The 18,971-nt window shown below is 35.3% G+C and overlaps 2 protein-coding genes across 2 annotated transcripts in view; one reads left to right on the top strand and one right to left on the bottom strand.

Annotated features, from left to right (window-relative positions):
* LOC136810030 (DNA excision repair protein ERCC-8-like) overlaps positions 1–18,971 on the top strand; it is a 61,715-nt gene that overhangs the window by 29,385 nt on the left and 13,359 nt on the right. The gene's annotated exons all lie outside the window — the stretch shown is intronic.
* Positions 16,391–17,531, bottom strand: LOC136810068 (uncharacterized). Its single transcript, XM_067066636.1, has one exon. It carries the CDS (start codon positions 17,529–17,531, stop codon positions 16,578–16,580), a length of 954 nt encoding a protein of 317 aa, XP_066922737.1. The 3' UTR covers positions 16,391–16,577.

The raw sequence follows: 18,971 nt of genomic DNA on the forward strand, positions 1-18,971 counted from the left end.
AAGATTTTGCCAATTCTCATTGAATTTCTATCTTAAATAATTGATATCGCGGTTAATAATTTCATAAACTCCGTTAGGGGTATTCATATGCCCATTTCTTATAAAATTCAATAATTCTAAAGGACGACCCCCAGTTCTAGATTTTGTTAGAAGGTTTGCATTTCTGATTCGTTTTATCGAGAACCTGGTGATTCACAAAACTTGAAATTCATTTAACTTTAGTTTTGCAACCTTTTCTTCGAGGATCATTTAGTAGCCACGAAATTCAATTCTGGCTTAACTTATTTGACCTCGTTGTAAACATTTCTTCTGTCAAAAAGCCTTAAGTTTTATATTTCGAAAGACAACCATTAATTGAGCTTTATCAGGTTTAATTTAGTTTATCGGCTAACCCGGATTAACCCCGATTTCGTTCCATTGATGCGACCAGACACCGTTCAATATCTTCGACAGCCCTTTCTGTTGGTTTATTTATTTCTATCCTTAACAATGTCAAAGCTGTGCTTCTTGATATGAAAAACAACGTTCACGGACTGGTTCCATTAAAATGATATGCGGAAAGGATATTCTCATCTCAGGACATCCGATACTCATCTGGTCAATAGCGTGGAGGAAGAGGGGCCATTTTTCCTGATTCTCCCAAGTGGCTCATTTTTCGAGGGCTTTAAAAGTCAAGGGCCCCAAAAAGTGCCTTTGATCATCAACTTTGGCTGTATGTTTAATTTTCACCCTCAGAATCGCTAATTTTTAGCAAAAAAGAAGAAAACTATATTTTTTTGTGTTCACTATCCTTGCGTATCTTACAGTTTGTCTCCACAGTTTAATTTCCGCGAAAGCTAAGCTGTGGTGTTGACGGTACCTACTTTAACATGTTCACTCGTTTATAACTCGAATAATGATATACTAGTTCCACTTTGACATGTTCACTCGTCTATAACTCGAATAATGATATACTAGTTCCACTTTGACATGTTCACTCGTCTATAACTCGAATGATATACTAGTTCCACTTTGACATGTTCACTCGTCTATAACTCGAATAATGATATACTAGTTCCACTTTGACATGTTCACTCGTCTATAACTCGAATGATATACTAGTTCCACTTTGACATGTTCACTCGTCTATAACTCGAATGATATACTAGTTCCACTTTGACATGTTCACTCGTCTATAACTCGAATGATATACTTGTTCCACTTTGACTTGATATTGAAACCTATTTCTGATTCTCCTTCAAACAACTTTCTTTTCCTGTCTAGCCTGATAATTCAGAGAATTCTAGTTTTGACCAACATTTCGCCACAAATCAAAAAATATATAGGGCAAACAGCAATATTTTATTTTTTCCTAAAATTAAGAATTTCTCTCAGGCTTAAACAGGAAAAGGTGGATTTTCATCGTCCAGCCTAGTTCCTTATCCTGTCTAGCCTGTTGTTTCCTTTTTCTTCTGATAGGCGTTAACGAGGAAACATTTTAAACAAACATGGCGACTACTTTTTATTTATCTGTAATCTGATATTCCGATGGCGTATTGGCGGCCGCCCACGCTAAAGCTCTAAAGGAGCGGGCCAATATACCATCGGAGAGAAATAGTAGTCATCCATTGATGTGCCGTCATAAGTTTAGCCCTCATTTTTGGGGCCGTGCTGAACGCTCAAAAATTGTTTTTTTGAGATCTGGCGCCTCAAAAAGACCGTCAAATCACTGTCGTTAGTTACCACGTCATGAGTATGTCGGCAAAAATTACAAACATGATGTAATTTTCAAAAAATGTGTGCTGTTATGGTTGTCTTTTGTTTCTTTTGATGGAGTTTTTGTAGTTTAACTGTACATATCACTCCCTGAATATTAGTTTTAGTATCCAGTGTAATTTCTGTATGTGCACCAACCCAAAAAATGTGTTTCTACCACAGAAAAGTTGATAATCATAACTTTTGTTTTTGTTTGTTTTGATGGCTGATTTTTTCTGCACTTTCTCAAATTTTATACCATTCAAAGACCAAAGAAACTAAAGCAGGTATGTTCCTATGGGCTTAGGCTTTTATCAGTAACTTTCATGTTGTTATCTATCTTAGACCGTCCTCCAAATATAACTGTTGTCCACCGGCCGACAACCGACAAACCGACTTCAGTCTGTCAGTGTTCCAGAACTGAAGTTTTTTGGATAAAATCTTTATTAAACTTCACAAAAGTGTTCATTGAGGGTTAGTATTCATTTTCTAAAGCTTTAGTTTTTCTTTTAGTGTTATTATAGATGCTGATTATGACTTTTCTCTTCTTTCAGGCTTTTTTGTGTACAATGTTATTTCTATTTTGTTTTTGCTTCTGTGATCAGTTTAAAGAAGGAAAAATACTTATTTGAGTATTTCTACATGCCCTCCTTGTGAAAAGAATGATAATATTTTGCATGATTCCTTCTCCAAAAAGTTTTCTATTTGAATTTATTTCGTGAAACCTTTTGAAGTTTTTTCTGACCCAAATTTTGTCGGCCATGACACCTTCCCTGTCCAAATTGCACTCGGGCCCATTTTTCTAAAAAATTACGCGGTCAGGCGAAATTCCGTAATGTATTTCTTCCAGATGTTGAAAATTTTCCCGACCTTCAGAGCTTTAGCGTGTCGGAAGAAAATTTCTACATCGGGTGCCAGATAAACTTTTTATGGGACTTGCATTTCAATATCACTTTCATTCTACATTTAATTTTTAGGGGCGGAATTTGGTCATCACCGGAAAATTACGGTCTTTACAATTTTGTTTTCAGCAGAAGGTTGTTTTCCTTGTTAACTTTTCAGGCCAAAAGTTTTTGTTTTCGAGTTTTCGCAAGTCAAATTTTCAATTATCAAATTGAAATTATTTTCGTGAGCTTTCCAGATTCCTCAGTTTTTCGTGATATACATTACGTAGGTCAAAAGAAAAATATTTCCGTCTAAAAAGCATTCCAAGGCCCTGACTTATCTGCCAGGCTAATTCTGGACTACGAATTAATGCTTTTGTATTTAAATACAAGTTAAGAATTTTGGTATGGTGGTATGCAAACAAAATCAAATTCATTAAGATTCATACAGAGTGATGGATTAAAGCTTTATCTAAAATTAGACAACATTTTGACAAATAGAGATCTACAAAAGTTTGGCAGGCCTTCTCAGACTTTCTGAACAGAGAGGATTAACTACTGCTGCGGGAGATTGACAGATATAAACATAGAGCAAAAGCTTTATCATCATCTAAACATCAATTTACATACTTCTACTGCCCAGCTTGGACGACAAGGGGTGACCTTAGTGCGTCAAATCTGAACTCAACCTCAAGAATTGTAAAAAACTAAAGTTTGAGAATTTAAGCTAAACTTTGACGCCCTCGAATAGTGTTTTTGGTCACTGATATAAACATGTTATTTCTGATTACAAGAGACACGTTTAGGACACCACGCGGTGAGTATTGATTGATGCTCTTTCTAAAACGATCGACATTTTTATGACATGCATTCATCAACACGCTTAGCAGGGAACAAGATTAAAAGTTCAAAATATCGAAAGGAAAATCTAAGTATGTTGCTTTGAATTATGTTTTTTTCAAGTATTACTGGCCATGTAACCCCGGGCCACATGATTGACAAAGTAATTATTCATTTTCTTGTTTACCCTTGTGTCTCAGTTAAAGCCCCCACTCCGGTGGAAAGATCGGTCAAAAATATCCCTGGTGGAAGAAATACCCTGAAATTTCAATCCCACTGGGATAGTATCCGCAATAGAAATTGCAAGAAAAAATAGCACTTCAAAATAAGGTTTAATAAATAGGGTTTTTATCCTCATTGGGATTTAGAGAGAAATTTCCATCCCACCGAAGATGTTTCACCGTGGCACTGAGACAGGGTGTTTCTGTCAGCCTCGTTTCAATACCGTGAATAGCACAGGTCGAAATCGTATATCGACGCAATGCCAACCAATCCAATTCTATTCAGCGTGCAATCAACGCAGAGAAAAGTAACCATGACGACCATCCAAGATTTTGGATAAAGTTCAAAGTTGATATTTCTATTCCCGTCGTTGAAAACACAACTCAAAAATGTCATCAATGCTTTTTAAAAAGAGTCAGTGATAGAGAATCATAACATAAAGTCTGACTATTATTTCGATTCAATTAAAGTGACTTTTCCGTAATTAAAAGTTTAGTAATTGCTGTTATACATTAGGGGATCATGTGGAAGATTTCTTTTGAAAGAAACTCATTTTAATTACACTTGGAGGTTTCTGGGGAATTCGTAAATAGCATACTAATGCATACTAATACAGTCTACTAGACATTAATGTGGTAATATTTGCTCTTTATCTTTGATGTTTTCTACAGTGATTAGATTGACATAATAATTTCTATTATTGGTCTTCAGAGGTTGAAATATTCTCAACCTCTGATACTCAGGGTATCGTTTTCATACTTACGGAAGAACCGAAAAATGACACGATAGCAGAGAATTGCAATATCAGATTCCTGTAAATGATTTTCCCCTGAAGTTTGTTATTCGAAGTTGTGGAAAATGCCTCCTACACCACGAGGCTGAGTTTTTGGAGATATCCATTTGAAAATTATTGCTATGCATTAACCCATTAAGTGCCATCACTCCACAACTTTTCAAATATATATTTATTGATTTCAAATACGCGTACACACCCCTGAGAAAAAATGCCAATCTCAACTTTTTTTATTCGGGCGGGGTTAAAAAAACAGGGCGACATAGGTCGTGGCGCTTCTAAGTCCATACCTACTGGTACACAACAGGATCGAGAAAATCGAGCGATCTCATACGTTACCAATGGCACTTACTGGGTTAAAGACCTATCTTTAGATGGGACGAAATGGAGTTTTTACAAGCTCTTATTTGATTTGGTTGGTCGTTAACCAGTAATAAAACAATTTTGATACTTTTTCTAAAGAACGTGTCATTTTTATTACTTCAAATGACCAATTATTAAAGTATCTTGTTAAAACTCCATCTTATCTGCTTTAGATACAGTGATATTGTCTGTCCGACGTCTCAAAATAGGATGGCAGCTCTTGTTTACTAACATCTTTGTTCTGTTGCTCACGTCCATAATTATCTGGAATTTACCATTTAAAAATGCATTTGTCGAAAATTCCAATCTCGCTGTTTCCTTAATGAGTTTTATTGCTTTGACCTTGTTAAAAAAGGTTCTCCTCAGTAAGTGACTTGCCCAGTATGGTAATCCTTTACGTTCATTCTTAAATCGACTTGATTGCTCTATAGCACGCGTTATTCACAGCAAAACGGAGATTTCGGAACTATTGAGCTTATTACTATAGGCTAAGTCAAGCAAGGGATGGCGGCGAAAGATTCTTAAAAAGCTTGAACCTTTTGCAAACCATTATTTTTTCTTTCTCTACATAAACAACATACCATAATTTTGTTATATTTTAAAAGAAATATTTTAAGGACTTTACCATTTTTAATTATTGTACCATATATTGCATACATTAACAATTTGTTGATATGTTCATACTCCACATTCCTCTACTTCCGCAACAGTAGACTTGTTTATTTTGAACTCTGAGTTTTCTGTCAGCTTTATTTAGTTCAACATGTCAAAGTACTAATCTTAAAACTCGGATATGGGCTACTGATTCGAAATACTAACACATTTAAAGTCTGTTCACGATAAGTGTGCACTCTTTTTTCTTTTACCTATAACTTTTGAAGGAATTATTCAATCTTTATAAATTTAGTATCGTTGGAGAAATATTTGTGAGTGGAACAATTTGAAAAAAAAAAGTCTTTAAAAAAATTCTAAAAACGAAGATGAAAATGAAGAAGAAAAAAATGAAGATCTTGTAGAGAAGTGCTAAAACTTTCATTTTAACTGGAGAGATTCTTTGATCTTAGGAGGTCATCACTGTGAAAAAATTTCACTAAAATATATTTTCAATATAAAGTTATGATACAAAGTTAATAAGTGATTGACCCCAAAAAACATCAAAAAACAGCAGAAAACAGCGTTTTTAGACGTCAATCAGCTTAGAACGTTGTTTGATATCTTTTGACTGAATGATTATTTTTGAGAAATTTTTTCACAGTGATGATGTTCGATAATGAAGGAGTTACTTCAGTGAAAATGATAGTTATAGCACCTTTCTACAAGATCTTCATTTTTTTCTTCTTCATTTTCATCTTCATTTTTAGAATTTTGGTATGGATTTTTTTATTCCAAATTGTTCCACTCACTAATATCTTTCCAACAATACCAAATTTATAAAGATTGAAGAATTCCTTCAAAAGTTATAGGTAAATGAAAAAAGAGTGCACACTTATCGTGAATAGACTTTAATACCATCCTTGGTCTGCAAAAATGAAAATCTATTTTCCTTTTCCTTTTTTGATTGCTTCCGTTTCCTTGCTAGGGTTTCCTTGATTCAAATGTGACTTCTTCCGCTTGGCGTAACAATTTCAAGATAAAGATAATCATGGTATTACTTATATACTTTATTTGCATGCGCAAAGTCATGGTTTCAACCCCGACCCCGACCAAAGACTTCGTATTTAGTACAAAAATGGTACTTGATGCCTCTCTACTTGATGCTCGGCAATTAAGAGAAGGATCAAGGATAAGTTGAGTAATCCAGAGAAAAGTCGTGACACCCTCCCCTAGCCCCGAGTAGATTATTTGGCACTCAATGCAGGATTTTTCTTTCGACACAGTAAAGCTCTGAAGGTCGGGAAAATCTTGAAGGTTTAGATGACGGAATTTCACCAGATCGCATTATATTAAGGATTTTGCAGTGTGAGACCTGAATCCCAGCCCTCGTTCCCGGGGATTGTCTAGCCAGTACCTTCCAACTAAACCAAATACGTTATAAAGCAATTGACTATCATTTCTCTCCGATGGGAAATTGGCCCGTTCCTTTAGAGCTTTAGCGTGGACGACCACTAATCCGCTATTGCAATATATCAGATAACCGAATAGACAGCTATCGAAAGAGGATTCTTCCGGTCGCCACCGACTCCGATCAAAAGACTTACTTTGCTATTTAGAATAATTTTTTTCTAAGGCCCTACCAATGCAAAATCAGATAGTCTGTTTATGAAAAAAGAGGCGCATAAATTGCGTAAACTGAACTCTGCTTCTTCCGGTCAAACCTCTGTTTGTACAAAAATGTAAAGGTCTCTACGGTAATAGTTTTTAAAGTTTCCTGAGATATTGGGTTTGCTTTCAGACAATTTAAAGGTGTATTAATTTCTTTCATCTAAAAATTCTTTCCTGACTGCATTTAGGACTTCCGCTACTAAAACACGTACACAAGCGGCTGCTGATTTATCTTTTAAAAGTATACGCCAAACCTTACTTTAGAGTCAAACTTCTTATTTCATTATGCAGATTTGAAAGTATAGGACAGACAGAATAAAAGACATTACCATAATATTCAAACCTTTCCATTTTGTTCCTCATTTTGTCCAAGTGAGTTATCAAAGACTGTAGATTTTTGAGTTGACTTTTCTTAACCATATAAAAAGAACAAAGAACCTTTTTTCGTCAATAGTTAGGTAATTTAACATAAAACTTCCGATAGTTAAAATTTTTTTATTTTGACAGCCTCATTTGCAATTTGACAGCCTCACTTCCGTTCGAAGGTGGAGCGAACGAAACATTAAGAACCTATTAAACTGTGATGACTGCCAACTTAATTTGTTGCCTCTGTTTTTACAATAGAATGAAAACAAACAAAAATTTGAAAACCACACTTCCTTATCTTGTAAGCTTTGAATTTTTTTTTGGAGGGATGACCAATTTCTTTCATTTCCAAGTATTTTATAAAGCAGCTAATACTGAAAAGAAGTCTTGCTTACACTATATTTTGGAAATGTCGCAATTAAAAGTTATAGCGTCAGAATTTTACATGAAAACGAGACCAATTCATTTGTACTCATCCATAGCGAGTACCCAAACCGGGAGTTTTCACTCTGTTTCCTGCTTAAAAAAGACCGTCTAGTATAGACTAATTCACCCATGGTCATGATTCATCCACAAAAATAAAGCTATTAGCGAGATTATGTATGGGAGATTTTTTACGGCTACGGTTGCGGGGCTGCCCATGCGGGTCGTCACCAAAGGCGACATGTCGTTGTCTACTTTGCTCTGTACGGAAAAAACACCAAAACACCGTATAAGCAAAGTCGACATAATACCGTACGTCAAAATATCGAACTTGCTTTCACCCGCCATTACTTGCCTTACTCGCCATTTCCCTCGCCGCTTTAACCGTAGCCGTAGAGAATGCCAGATACATAATCTCGCTATTATAGTGTCAACGGATTTCTGACGTCACTTCTATTCGAATGTCAACAAAGTGAAGACCCACTAAATTAGTTTTTGATGAGTCTGTTAAATGACGCGCCCACGCGCCCACGTGCCTTACGCGCCCTCTTACGCGCCTTATTATCAACGCGCCCTAAATTTTTGACGTGCCTTACAGTATTACTACCTTAAATTTTTGTAAATTTTGACGTGATTTTTATTGCCCCCCGGCACGTGAAAGGCGAATGTTCTGCAAAAAATTATTCAGAAAAAAAGACGACAACAACGGCGGTTCATTTCATTTTTTCTGATTTCTAATCCAAATTTTTTAGCATTCTCTATGAGACAGAAGTGATTTTATTTCTTTATCATTTATCATATTTATCAAAAACACTTCGTAAAAATTTATTTATAGACTCAATGACACATGGTTTTATCAATATTTCATTTTCTGGTTGAATTCTCAGTGTGTTATTTTCTTGCGAGTTCATACTTAATTGATTATGCCTTATTATTTTCCAAATTTTAGCTAAATTGTGCTTTTAAGCGTTATGCTTATAAATAAATAAGAGTGTAACGGTAGGGCGATTACTCAGGCTAAAAGTAGCATTCCTTATTAAATTATCATAAATTCAGGGCTATGGGGGCATTTATAGCGATAGTTAATGCTGCTTACCATGCATCTTTAAATCAATAGTTTTAAAAGTATGCTTACGCATCAGCCCTATCTGACCAATAATAATGTAATGCCTATGTATACATATTCTACCATTCTTCAAAAAGAAGTAAACTATTTTTGACAAAAGCTTCGGCATCACATAATTAAAGAAAAATTGTTAGGAATTATAGGAGATTCAGATTGAAGGAAACTAATTGAAAGTTTTGTTACGAAAATGATGCTTGTAAAAACAAGTATGCTATGTTTGATTTATGAAAAAAGTTATTACCGAAAGCCAAATTCCCTTAAATGAAAAGTTATTGATTGGTTTCTTATAAAGACGATGCTTAAAAGAAAAATAGATATGCTCACGTTAAGCACAATTCTTTCCTGGCTTTGCTAAAGAACTAATTACCGAAAGCCTAATTCCCTCAAATCAAAAGTTATTGATTGGTTTCTTATAAAGACGATGCTTATATAAGAAAAATAAATATGCCCACGTTAAGCACAGTCCCTTACTTGCTTTGAAAATACTGCTTACCGAAAGCCTAATCCCCTCAAATCAAAAGCTATTGATTGGTGTCTTATAAAGAAGATGCTTATAAGAAAAATAAATATGCTGACATTAAACACAATTCCTTACTTGCTTTGAAAAGAACTAATAGCGAGGTTAAATATCGGTTTTGCTCTAGAACACGTTTCCGTTCAGTTTCTCGTTCTAGAGCAAATCCGATATTTTTGCCCGGGGTATGTCTGCCTAGCTTTCGGGTTAGCCTGTAGAAAAGTGCCGTAGCGCGAACGAAGGCTTCAAAAATTCGTCCGTCGTCCTGAGTTATCTACTGATACTTAACCTCAGGGCGCGTCGGTAATAAGGCAAGTAAGTAAGGCGCGTCAAAAATTTAGGGCACATCGATAATAAGGCGCGTAAGAAGGTGCGTCAAAACTTAAAGGCGCGTCGAAATTCAGGCGCGTGAGGCGCGTGGGCGCGTAAGGCGCGTGGGCGCGTGGGCGCGTAAGGCGCGTGGGCGCGTAAGGCGCGTGGGCGCGTAAGGCGCGTCATTTAACAGACTCGTTTTTGATCATTTGTCATTAAAGTTCCTTTTGCAACTGATTTCATTCAATTGAAAATTCAATTTCAACCCTTTTGCAAACATTTGACACCCTCTCAATAGGTTTTGAACAAGTAACAACATAAATCAAGGGCAGTTACAGATATATGGCGGTTAGTGTAAAACGCAGGTCACAGGTCACAGGTCGCAGGTCACAGGTCAGTGATGACAGGTTGTCTCTAATCAATGTCATTGCAGAGGAAAATGTTTGGAAAACACAAAGAATTATCAAAAACATAATTCTCAAGCAATTTCATCCATATAAAACCATTTCAAACATCAAAATTTAACCAAATGTGCTTTTATCGATCTTTCGCAGTTTGCGCCGTGTATAACGCAGACCAGAAAATATTTGAAACCATATTATACGTATAACAGGTATATTACATATTGTAATGTTTGTAATGTTATATGATGGTTACATATAATAAAACACATCGCTATAAAACTACCTTCTCAGAGAACTCACGAGCTTCTGATTGGTGTAATTTTATATCCAGCCATATTGTTATCATCACATTCGGTATGCTAAATATTTTTGGTGTTTTTCTCTTGTAAGACATGATGTTTTGTGGTTCTGTCAATATTTTTGTCAAAAATTGTCATTAAGTCATTAAAATAACAATTGAATGATTAATTAGTTTCATCCTCCTAAAACCACTCTCTTAGGGACCTTGCAAGCTTCTTTTATCCATTCACACCATCCACATCACATTTTGTATAATAAATATTTTTCGTGCTTTTGTCTTGTTAGGCATCATATTTTATGATTTTGTCATTATTTTTGTAATTAAGTGTCACTTACTAGGTTGTTATTCTACATATTCAATTGTCATTTTATAATATCTAAATACATGTATTACTTTTTTGTAATTTAATGCGTTATGTATTGATGTTATGTTATGTATATGTTATGATCTTATTATCTTTTTTCCGGTCTGCACTTTGTTGACCTGTGACCTGTGACCTGTGACCTGCGTTGTTTTACACTAACCGTGAGTATGGCGTCTTTTTCCGTAAAAGTCGCCAAATCTGTTTTTGGTCTTTGGTGATCAAACTTTCTTTTGCAACTGATTTATTTCAATGAAAAATTAAGCTTTAAACCTCTTGCATCAGGGCCGGCGAAACCGGGGGGGCTAGGGGGGCTATAGCCCCCCCACTTTTTTGCAAAAAAAAAGAAAAAAAGAGAGTGAAAGAGAGGGTGAGAGAGAAAAAAGAAAAAATGAAAAAGAAGAAACGTGGTGACGTTTCTCAAAAACAACAATCTTTCTTTGCTCCACATCCATAAGATCTAACGGATAAACTTGATGAAGAGTTGGTAGAGAGTTTGTGTCGACTCGAGTGAATCGCTTTAATTACTTTGGACAATTTTAATCTTTGATTACTGTATGCTTACTGCCTGTTAAAAGCATGCATTAAGTCTAATTTTACTTACGAATTTTGAACATGTAAAAGTCCCGCTTTATTTACTTATAGGTTTCATTTTGTTATTACAGTTGACGCTCTCTAATTCGATCTTCAAGGGGAATTGGATTTTCATCGAATAAGGGAGCTTATCGAATAAGGGAGCGTCGTTTATGAGGGTTTCATTTTGACAGGGACTTTACATTTCATCGAATAAGGGAGCCTATCGAATAGTAGAACGTCGAATTAAAGAGCGTCAACTGTATATAGTAGTATATTCTTTGGCGATTATCAGTATAAAAAGACACCTAACTTCTTTGATTTTTTCATTCCAATAACTTCATAAAAATTAAATTTAGGCCGATTCTAAGCTAATGTAGAGTACCATAATTTCAAAAATTTTCCGGCCCGTCGGCCCCAACCATGGTGGGGCCTCTTTAGTCACTATATCATTTAGCCCCCTCACTTTTAAAACCGATTCGCCGGCCCTGTGCATGCATTCTCGACATTAGGAATAAGTTTTGAACGAGTAAAAACAAAAATCAAGGGCACTTACAGATATGGAGTCTTTTTCCGTAAAAGTCGCCAAATCTGTTTTTGGTCTTTGGTGATCAAACTTTCTTTTGCAACTGATTTATTTCAATGAAAAATTAAACTTCAACCCTTTGGCAAGCATTCTAGACATTAGGAATAAGTTTTGAATGAGTATCAACAAAGATCAAGGCAAATTACAAATATGGCGTATTTTTTCGTAAAAGTTGCCAAATCTGTTTTTGGTCTTTGGTGATCAAATTTCCTTTTGCAACCGATTTCTATCAATGAAAAATTAAACTTTAAGCCTCTTGAATGCATTCTAGACATCTGGAATAAGTTTTGAGCGAGTAACAACAAAAATCAAGGGCAATTACGATATGGTGTCTTTTTCCGTAAAAGTCGCCAAATCTGTTTTTGGTCTTTGGTGATCAAAGTTTCTTTTGCAACTGATTTCTTTCAATGAAAAATTAAACTTCAACTCTTTTGCAAGCATTCTAGACATTAGGAATAAGTTTTCAACGAGTATCAACAAAAATCAATGCAAATTACAGATATGGCATATATTGTCGTAAAAGTCGCCAAATCTGTTTTTGGTTATTTGTCATGAAAGTTCCTTTTGCAACTGATTTCTTTCAATTGAAAATTCAATTTCAACCTTTTTGCAAACATTTGAGACCCGCTCAATAAGTTTTGAACGAGTATCAACAAAAATCAAAGCAAATTACAGATATGGCGTATATTTTCGTAAAAGTTGCCAAATCTGTTTTTGGTCTTTGGTGATCAAAGTTTCAGTTGCAACTGATTTCTTTAAATGAAAAATTAAACTTTAACCCTCTTGCAAGCTTTCTAGACATCCGGAAAAAGTTTTGAATGAGTTAGAATAAAAATCAAGGCAAATTACAGATATGGCGTATATTGTCGTAAAAGTCGCCAGGTCTGTTTTTGGTCATTTGTCATGAAAGTTCCTTTTGCAACTGATTTCTTTCAATTGAAAATTCAATTTCAACCCTTTTGCAAACATTTGACACCCTCTCAATAGGTTTTGAACAAGTATCAACAAAAATCAAGGGCAATTACAGATATGGCGTATATTTTCGTAAATGTCGCCATTTCTGTTTTTGATCTTCGGTGATCAAAGTCCCTTTTGCATTTCATTTTTTATATGAAAAATTAAACTTCAACCCTTTTGCAAATATTCTAGACATTATGAATAAGTTTTGAACGAGTAACGAACAAAAATCAAGGCACATTACAGATATGGCGTATATTGTCGTAAAAGTCGCCAGATCTGTTTTTGGTTATTTGTCATGAAAGTTCCTTTTACAACTGATTTCTTTCAATTGAAAATTCAATTTCAACTCTTTTGCAAACATTTGAGATATTCTCAATTAGTTTTAAATGAGTAACAATAAAAATCAAGGCAATTACAGATATGGCGTATATTTTCGTAAAAGTCGCCAATTCTGTTTTTGGTCTTTGGTGATCAAAGTTCCATTTGCAACTGATTTCTTTCAATGAAAAATTGAACTTTACGCTTCTTGCATGCATTTTAGACATGTGGAATAAGTTTTGAACGAGTAACAACAAAAATCAAGGGCAATTACAGATATGGTGTATATTTTCGTAAAAGTCGCCAATTCTGTTTTTGGTCTTTGGTGATCAAAGTTCCATTTGCAACTGATTTCTTTCAATGAAAAATTGAACTTTACGCTTCTTGCATGCATTTTAGACATGTGGAATAAGTTTTGAACGAGTAACAACAAAAATCAAGGGCAATTACAGATATGGCGTATATTGTCGTAAAAGTTGCCAAATCTGTTTTTGGTCTTTGGTGATCAAACTTTCTTTTGCAACTGATTTCTTTAAATGAAAAATTAAACTTTAAGCCTCTTGCAAGCTTTCTAGACATCCGGAAAAAGTTTTGAATGAGTTAGAATAACAATCAAGGCAAATTACAGATATGGCATATATTGTCGTAAAAGTCGCCATTTCTGTTTTTGGTCTTTGGTGATCAAATTTCCTTTTGCAACTGATTTCTTTCAATGAAAAATTAAGCTTTAAACCTCTTGCAAGCTTTATAGACATCCGGAAAAAGTTGAATGAGTTAGAATAACAATCAAGGCAAATTACAGATATGGCATATATTGTCGTAAAAGTCGCCAAATCTGTTTTTGGTCTTTGGTGATCAAATTTCCTTTTGCAACTGATTTCTTTCAATGAAAAATTAAGCTTTAAACCTCTTGCAAGCTTTATAGACATCCGGAAAAAGTTGAATGAGTTAGAATAACAATCAAGGCAAATTACAGATATGGCATATATTGTCGTAAAAGTAGCTATCCGCTAAGGAATTCTCGTCCTTTATCCAGCTCCGCTATGTAATAACCGAAGTCAATAAATGACCCATCAAAATTTAGATTAATTTTTCTTCTTTCCAATGGAAAATGATTGGTTCCTTCAAAAAATTTATACCTAGAAAAAATTAAGTTTAAAGATATCACCCGATATCTAAAATCCTTGTTCCCACATGTGCTGGTTAAAACAATATCTCTGTTCGACAAACTACAAGACTAGGTATTGTTTTTCTCCCACTAAACCTTTCTAATTTTTGTCGGTATTTATTATACGGTGATGAAAGCTTGACTTCAATTTCAAATTAAACTATAGTCCTTTCTGTCGTTGAATATATCCATGAATCTGGAAGGTTCAGTGGTGCGTTATTTTAGTCTACTACAATCATAGCTCTCTCTCCACATCACATTTCGTTTTACTATTTCCTTTCTTCTTAGTCTATTACCTCCGGCGATATAACTTAAGTTGCTAGCGGAGGGAGGGACTATATTAACGTTTAGTTGTGTTTTGTAGTATGTGTTCGTAGTATACTCTGCGTTTATGGTTCAATAAAGAAAAAAAAACAGGGCCAATTTAATCGTATTTATGCAACTTATCGTATGTTCCTTAGACACGTGATCCATAATGGCATGAAACATGTAAACGAGGCTGAAAACGATTTCAGAATGATGATCAGTAATGCTCTCTTACGTGAAATTTGTGGTACAAAGGATGTGAGTTCCTTTATCAAAAATCAGCAACGCAATTATGTTTCTCATGAATTGAAATGCTAAAATGTTTACTTTCAATGATGATAGTTACGCCAGGAGAGGCCAACCAGTTATGGCCATGCTAGAAAATATAATGGTTTATAAGCATTTGAGCCTAGATGGCTTTTGAAACTTTGCAATGAAAAAAAAAGCTTTAAGTGTATTTATATTTTGATATCTTTTGGTGATCATTCATTCTGTTTTTACCACACTCTGCTCTAAAGGGATATGGCGAATGTGTGATCTGACCTGGTTGTTCAGCCATTCAGAACTGCGTTGCTTCTTGTTTGAAAACGAAAGCGAAAGCAACTTTTAATGTACTCTTGGGTACCTAATAGCCGGGGGGTTGGAAAAAATCTCAAATCTTAATAAGCGGGGGAGTTGGAATAAAAATGTCCTGGGTGGAAAATTTTCGAAAAGGAGGCTACTACAGAATTAGGGCAAAAGAGGGAACTTGCAAAAAATTTTCCCTAAAATCAATAAGCGGGAGGGGGTTGGAATAAGAAAACTTAATTAGCCCCCCCCCCGGCTATTAGTTACCCGAAAGTATTGTTTTGTATATGATTGACAGTTGATAATGATGCGATTGTTTTACTCTAGTCAATCAGTACACTCAAAAGCTCATTTCATATTTATCCCAAATCTAAATGAAAAGATGAAAAAGATAAGCACCAACCTGTGCATATTTTCTTACGGAGCCATGGTCTTTAGAGTGAATACGTGCCATGCGCGAAGTATCAGAACCTGTGCGGAGATTATATACCGGGTGTCCCAGAAAAAAGGAGTCTCCTCGATCTCCTCGATTGTTGACCGAATGTTTTAGCATTTGGGCCATAACCTTTGATTTAGTTGACCAAATTTGACAAATGGCCCCTCAAAATTCAAGTTTATTCTTCTTCTTTCAGGGCCAAAAGATTGATTGTTTAACAGTCAATAGAACTCGAGAAAATTCACTTTAAAGAGGGGGACCTTTTTCTGGGACACCGGGTATCTCTGACCTTTTATGTCGAGACGGATCAGCGTCTTTTTTCAAAACTTGTAATCTACAAAAGCCTTGAGGAATCAAAGTCGGGGAGTTTAGAGTCACTCAGCCAAAATGGGTTATAGTTATAGTATATTTATTCGATATCTGATAGTGTAGCAAATTAGCTTAAAATTTATTTTGAATTGTAGCTTGTTGTAGATGTTTTGTGACGGACGGCACAAATCGATGCAAAATCATGCGATGAAATGAAATTGGAAAATTGATTTGTATAAAGATATTATTAATAATTCAAGAAATCCGAAATTTTACAAATGCAATCTGAGATGAGGCTGAGACAAAATCTACTTGCTTTTATAAAAAATATGTGCTATAAAAAAAATTCATGCGAGTTTCAAGTAGAAGTGTATCGTCTAGTAGAAGTGCAATTTCCCTTCGTTTACTTTGATGAAGAGGTACCTTCCCAGGGTACCTTGTATATTGTTTCATATGTTGTCGTCCATTGTAGCTAACATACTTTGTAGCATATTGTTTGAAGCTAGATCGACTATATTTTCTGTTGTGCCACCCAAATCATTAGTAGGTTCGACCACGAACAATACATAACGTACGCCGCTGATCAATCTTGACACGCCATGCATTTCTTTGGTATGGATAGATAACGTACCGGCCGGTCGGCGAGGGACATACAAACCTAGATCCTCAGTATAAAAACATAATCTACCTCCCTTATATTCCCTGTCGTCATTCAATGTATACTGAACGGTTGCCCTAGAATAATACCCATCTACGTGCCACGGTAAACAGCCATCAGTTGGAGCTGTTCGTCTCAGAACAACTTTTAGATCTTCTGGGGGTTCTGAATGGTGCGACTTCAATTTTGCTTCTATTGTATTTGAACCTGTGATTTTCTGCAGTGAACCGTTAGGTAACAGGATTTTGATGTCTTGACGTATAGAACCTGGTTTTCCTTGGATTTGTTGTAAGGAGAATACACAATCAGCCACACCCATCAATTTTCGTTTTTCACGTAAAGCAAGCATCTTAATCCCTGTATGCTCAAACTTCAGTGTAGAATTTTCAAGATAGCCTTCGCATTCACGCATTTTCTTTTTCAATAACTCTTCTGATATTTCAACACTGTCCACATCACCTTTCATCAGAAATGCAATAAGGGGGTCACTTATATCATATTCGGAGAAGTTTGAGATCATTCCTCTCAATCGTAAAACCAAATGAAGCGTTGATGCATCTTTAATTCCATAATAGCTCAATGTTCGACCAGATTCCAGCTGTTTACCAGCGAAAACCAATCGTTGTATTTCCACTGGAGTTCTTTCTTTTTCAAAGATCATTTCTTTGACGTCATCGACTTCGTTTCTTGGATTCACACTCAAAGGAATCGTTTTGCCAGTTAATGTTTTAATAAATATCTCCATTTTATTTCACTTTACCTGAATGAATCAGCTCTACTACATTTATGATTACGGAATCATATCTTAGTGAAGAGAGACAGCTAAAGAAGAGGATCAGCTATTCCAGCGGGAACTTCCAAAGATATCGACAGACGATTTGCACTGACATACACAGCCTTCGGAAATTTAAACAAGAATGTTTGGTCAAACAGAAACTTACCTATGAAACTTAAAACGAGACTTCTTCATGCCCTTGTTTACCCCATAGCTACATACGCTTGTTCTACATGGACACTCGCTAAGAAAGACTTCAAGTGTTTGAAAACAACTGTCTTCCAAAATTACTTAGGTTTTTTGGAGAAAAAATTAATTGCATTTTGTTGAAGTGACAAGAAACCAACCTCTTGGCAGCATTTTCCACAGACAGTCAACAAGTTCGTTTAACATTATATGCCTCTAGTATTAACTTAAATATAACCTTCCCTCTTTTCGTTTTATCATTAAAAATGCATTCCTGCTGATTCATAATGAGCATCTCAAGAAAAAGTATTAATTGAAACCCTTAAAATACCCTTTATTATTTATTATTGAGTTTAGAGTATTCATTTAATCAACCCCAGTCTTTCAGTCATAATAAGGGAATATAAAAGAGAGCTCTTTTTCTAGCCTACTCTCAGGTCCCTAACAAATAGAGCCCACGTTTAATTTAAGAATTGCAATGGTTTACTAAATCCATTTAGACAGGTACGAGCCATGAAGTATCTTATCCATTTGGTGGACTAACTTTGTTGGGGTTTTTCTTGTTTCTTATGGTAATACTAAGATTTTATATGATGATAAGATGACTGTGACGGGATAATATTTAGTTTATGTTTCTACCATACCCCACTTTGTCTCAATTTTTTGTATAACATACCATTGCCATAACGTTTATCTTATGGGAGAAAAAGGTGGTAGGGGTGAATTTTACCCAACAAATAAGATAAATTCTGACTATTTTTTGTTCATAGAGCACGTAGATCAACCAAATTAGCTTTTGCATCACCCTTTTAAGTGAGATATAATAATAAAGTATACAAACCTCGCATTTAACATCGAAATCGTGGTTAGCGGATGGTCCTTGTGAAAATACCGTCACCTATGAAATGGAAGATTTGAAAATATCAATGGTTTCTCCCTTAAGTTTTATAAATGGCCAATGACGGTGTATAGAAAAAGTCAAAATAAAATTTTCAGAACCGAACAGACTTTTATATTACGTAGTTATAAGCTTTTGAAAGATATACATGTTGGACCTACCCCGGTGGGGTGGAGGTCCTATAAATGAACCTGTGTTCGTTCGTTCGTTAGTTCGTCCCGTCCGTTCGTCTGTTACCAACTTTTCTCGGGATTGAATCATAGGAATCTTTTGATTTTTGGTACAAAGGTGCAAAATGGTAGTGGCCAAAATGTGACGGAGCCCGA

The sequence above is a fragment of the Clytia hemisphaerica genome, unplaced genomic scaffold (assembly GCF_902728285.1).
Source record: "Clytia hemisphaerica strain Z4C2 unplaced genomic scaffold, Clytia hemisphaerica genome assembly, whole genome shotgun sequence".
NCBI lineage: Eukaryota > Metazoa > Cnidaria > Hydrozoa > Leptothecata > Clytiidae > Clytia > Clytia hemisphaerica.

Bases quoted from the DNA above. Each gene is read 5' to 3' on its own strand.
- LOC136810068 (XM_067066636.1), bottom strand. From the start codon at position 17,531: ATGGAGATATTTATTAAAACATTAACTGGCAAAACGATTCCTTTGAGT.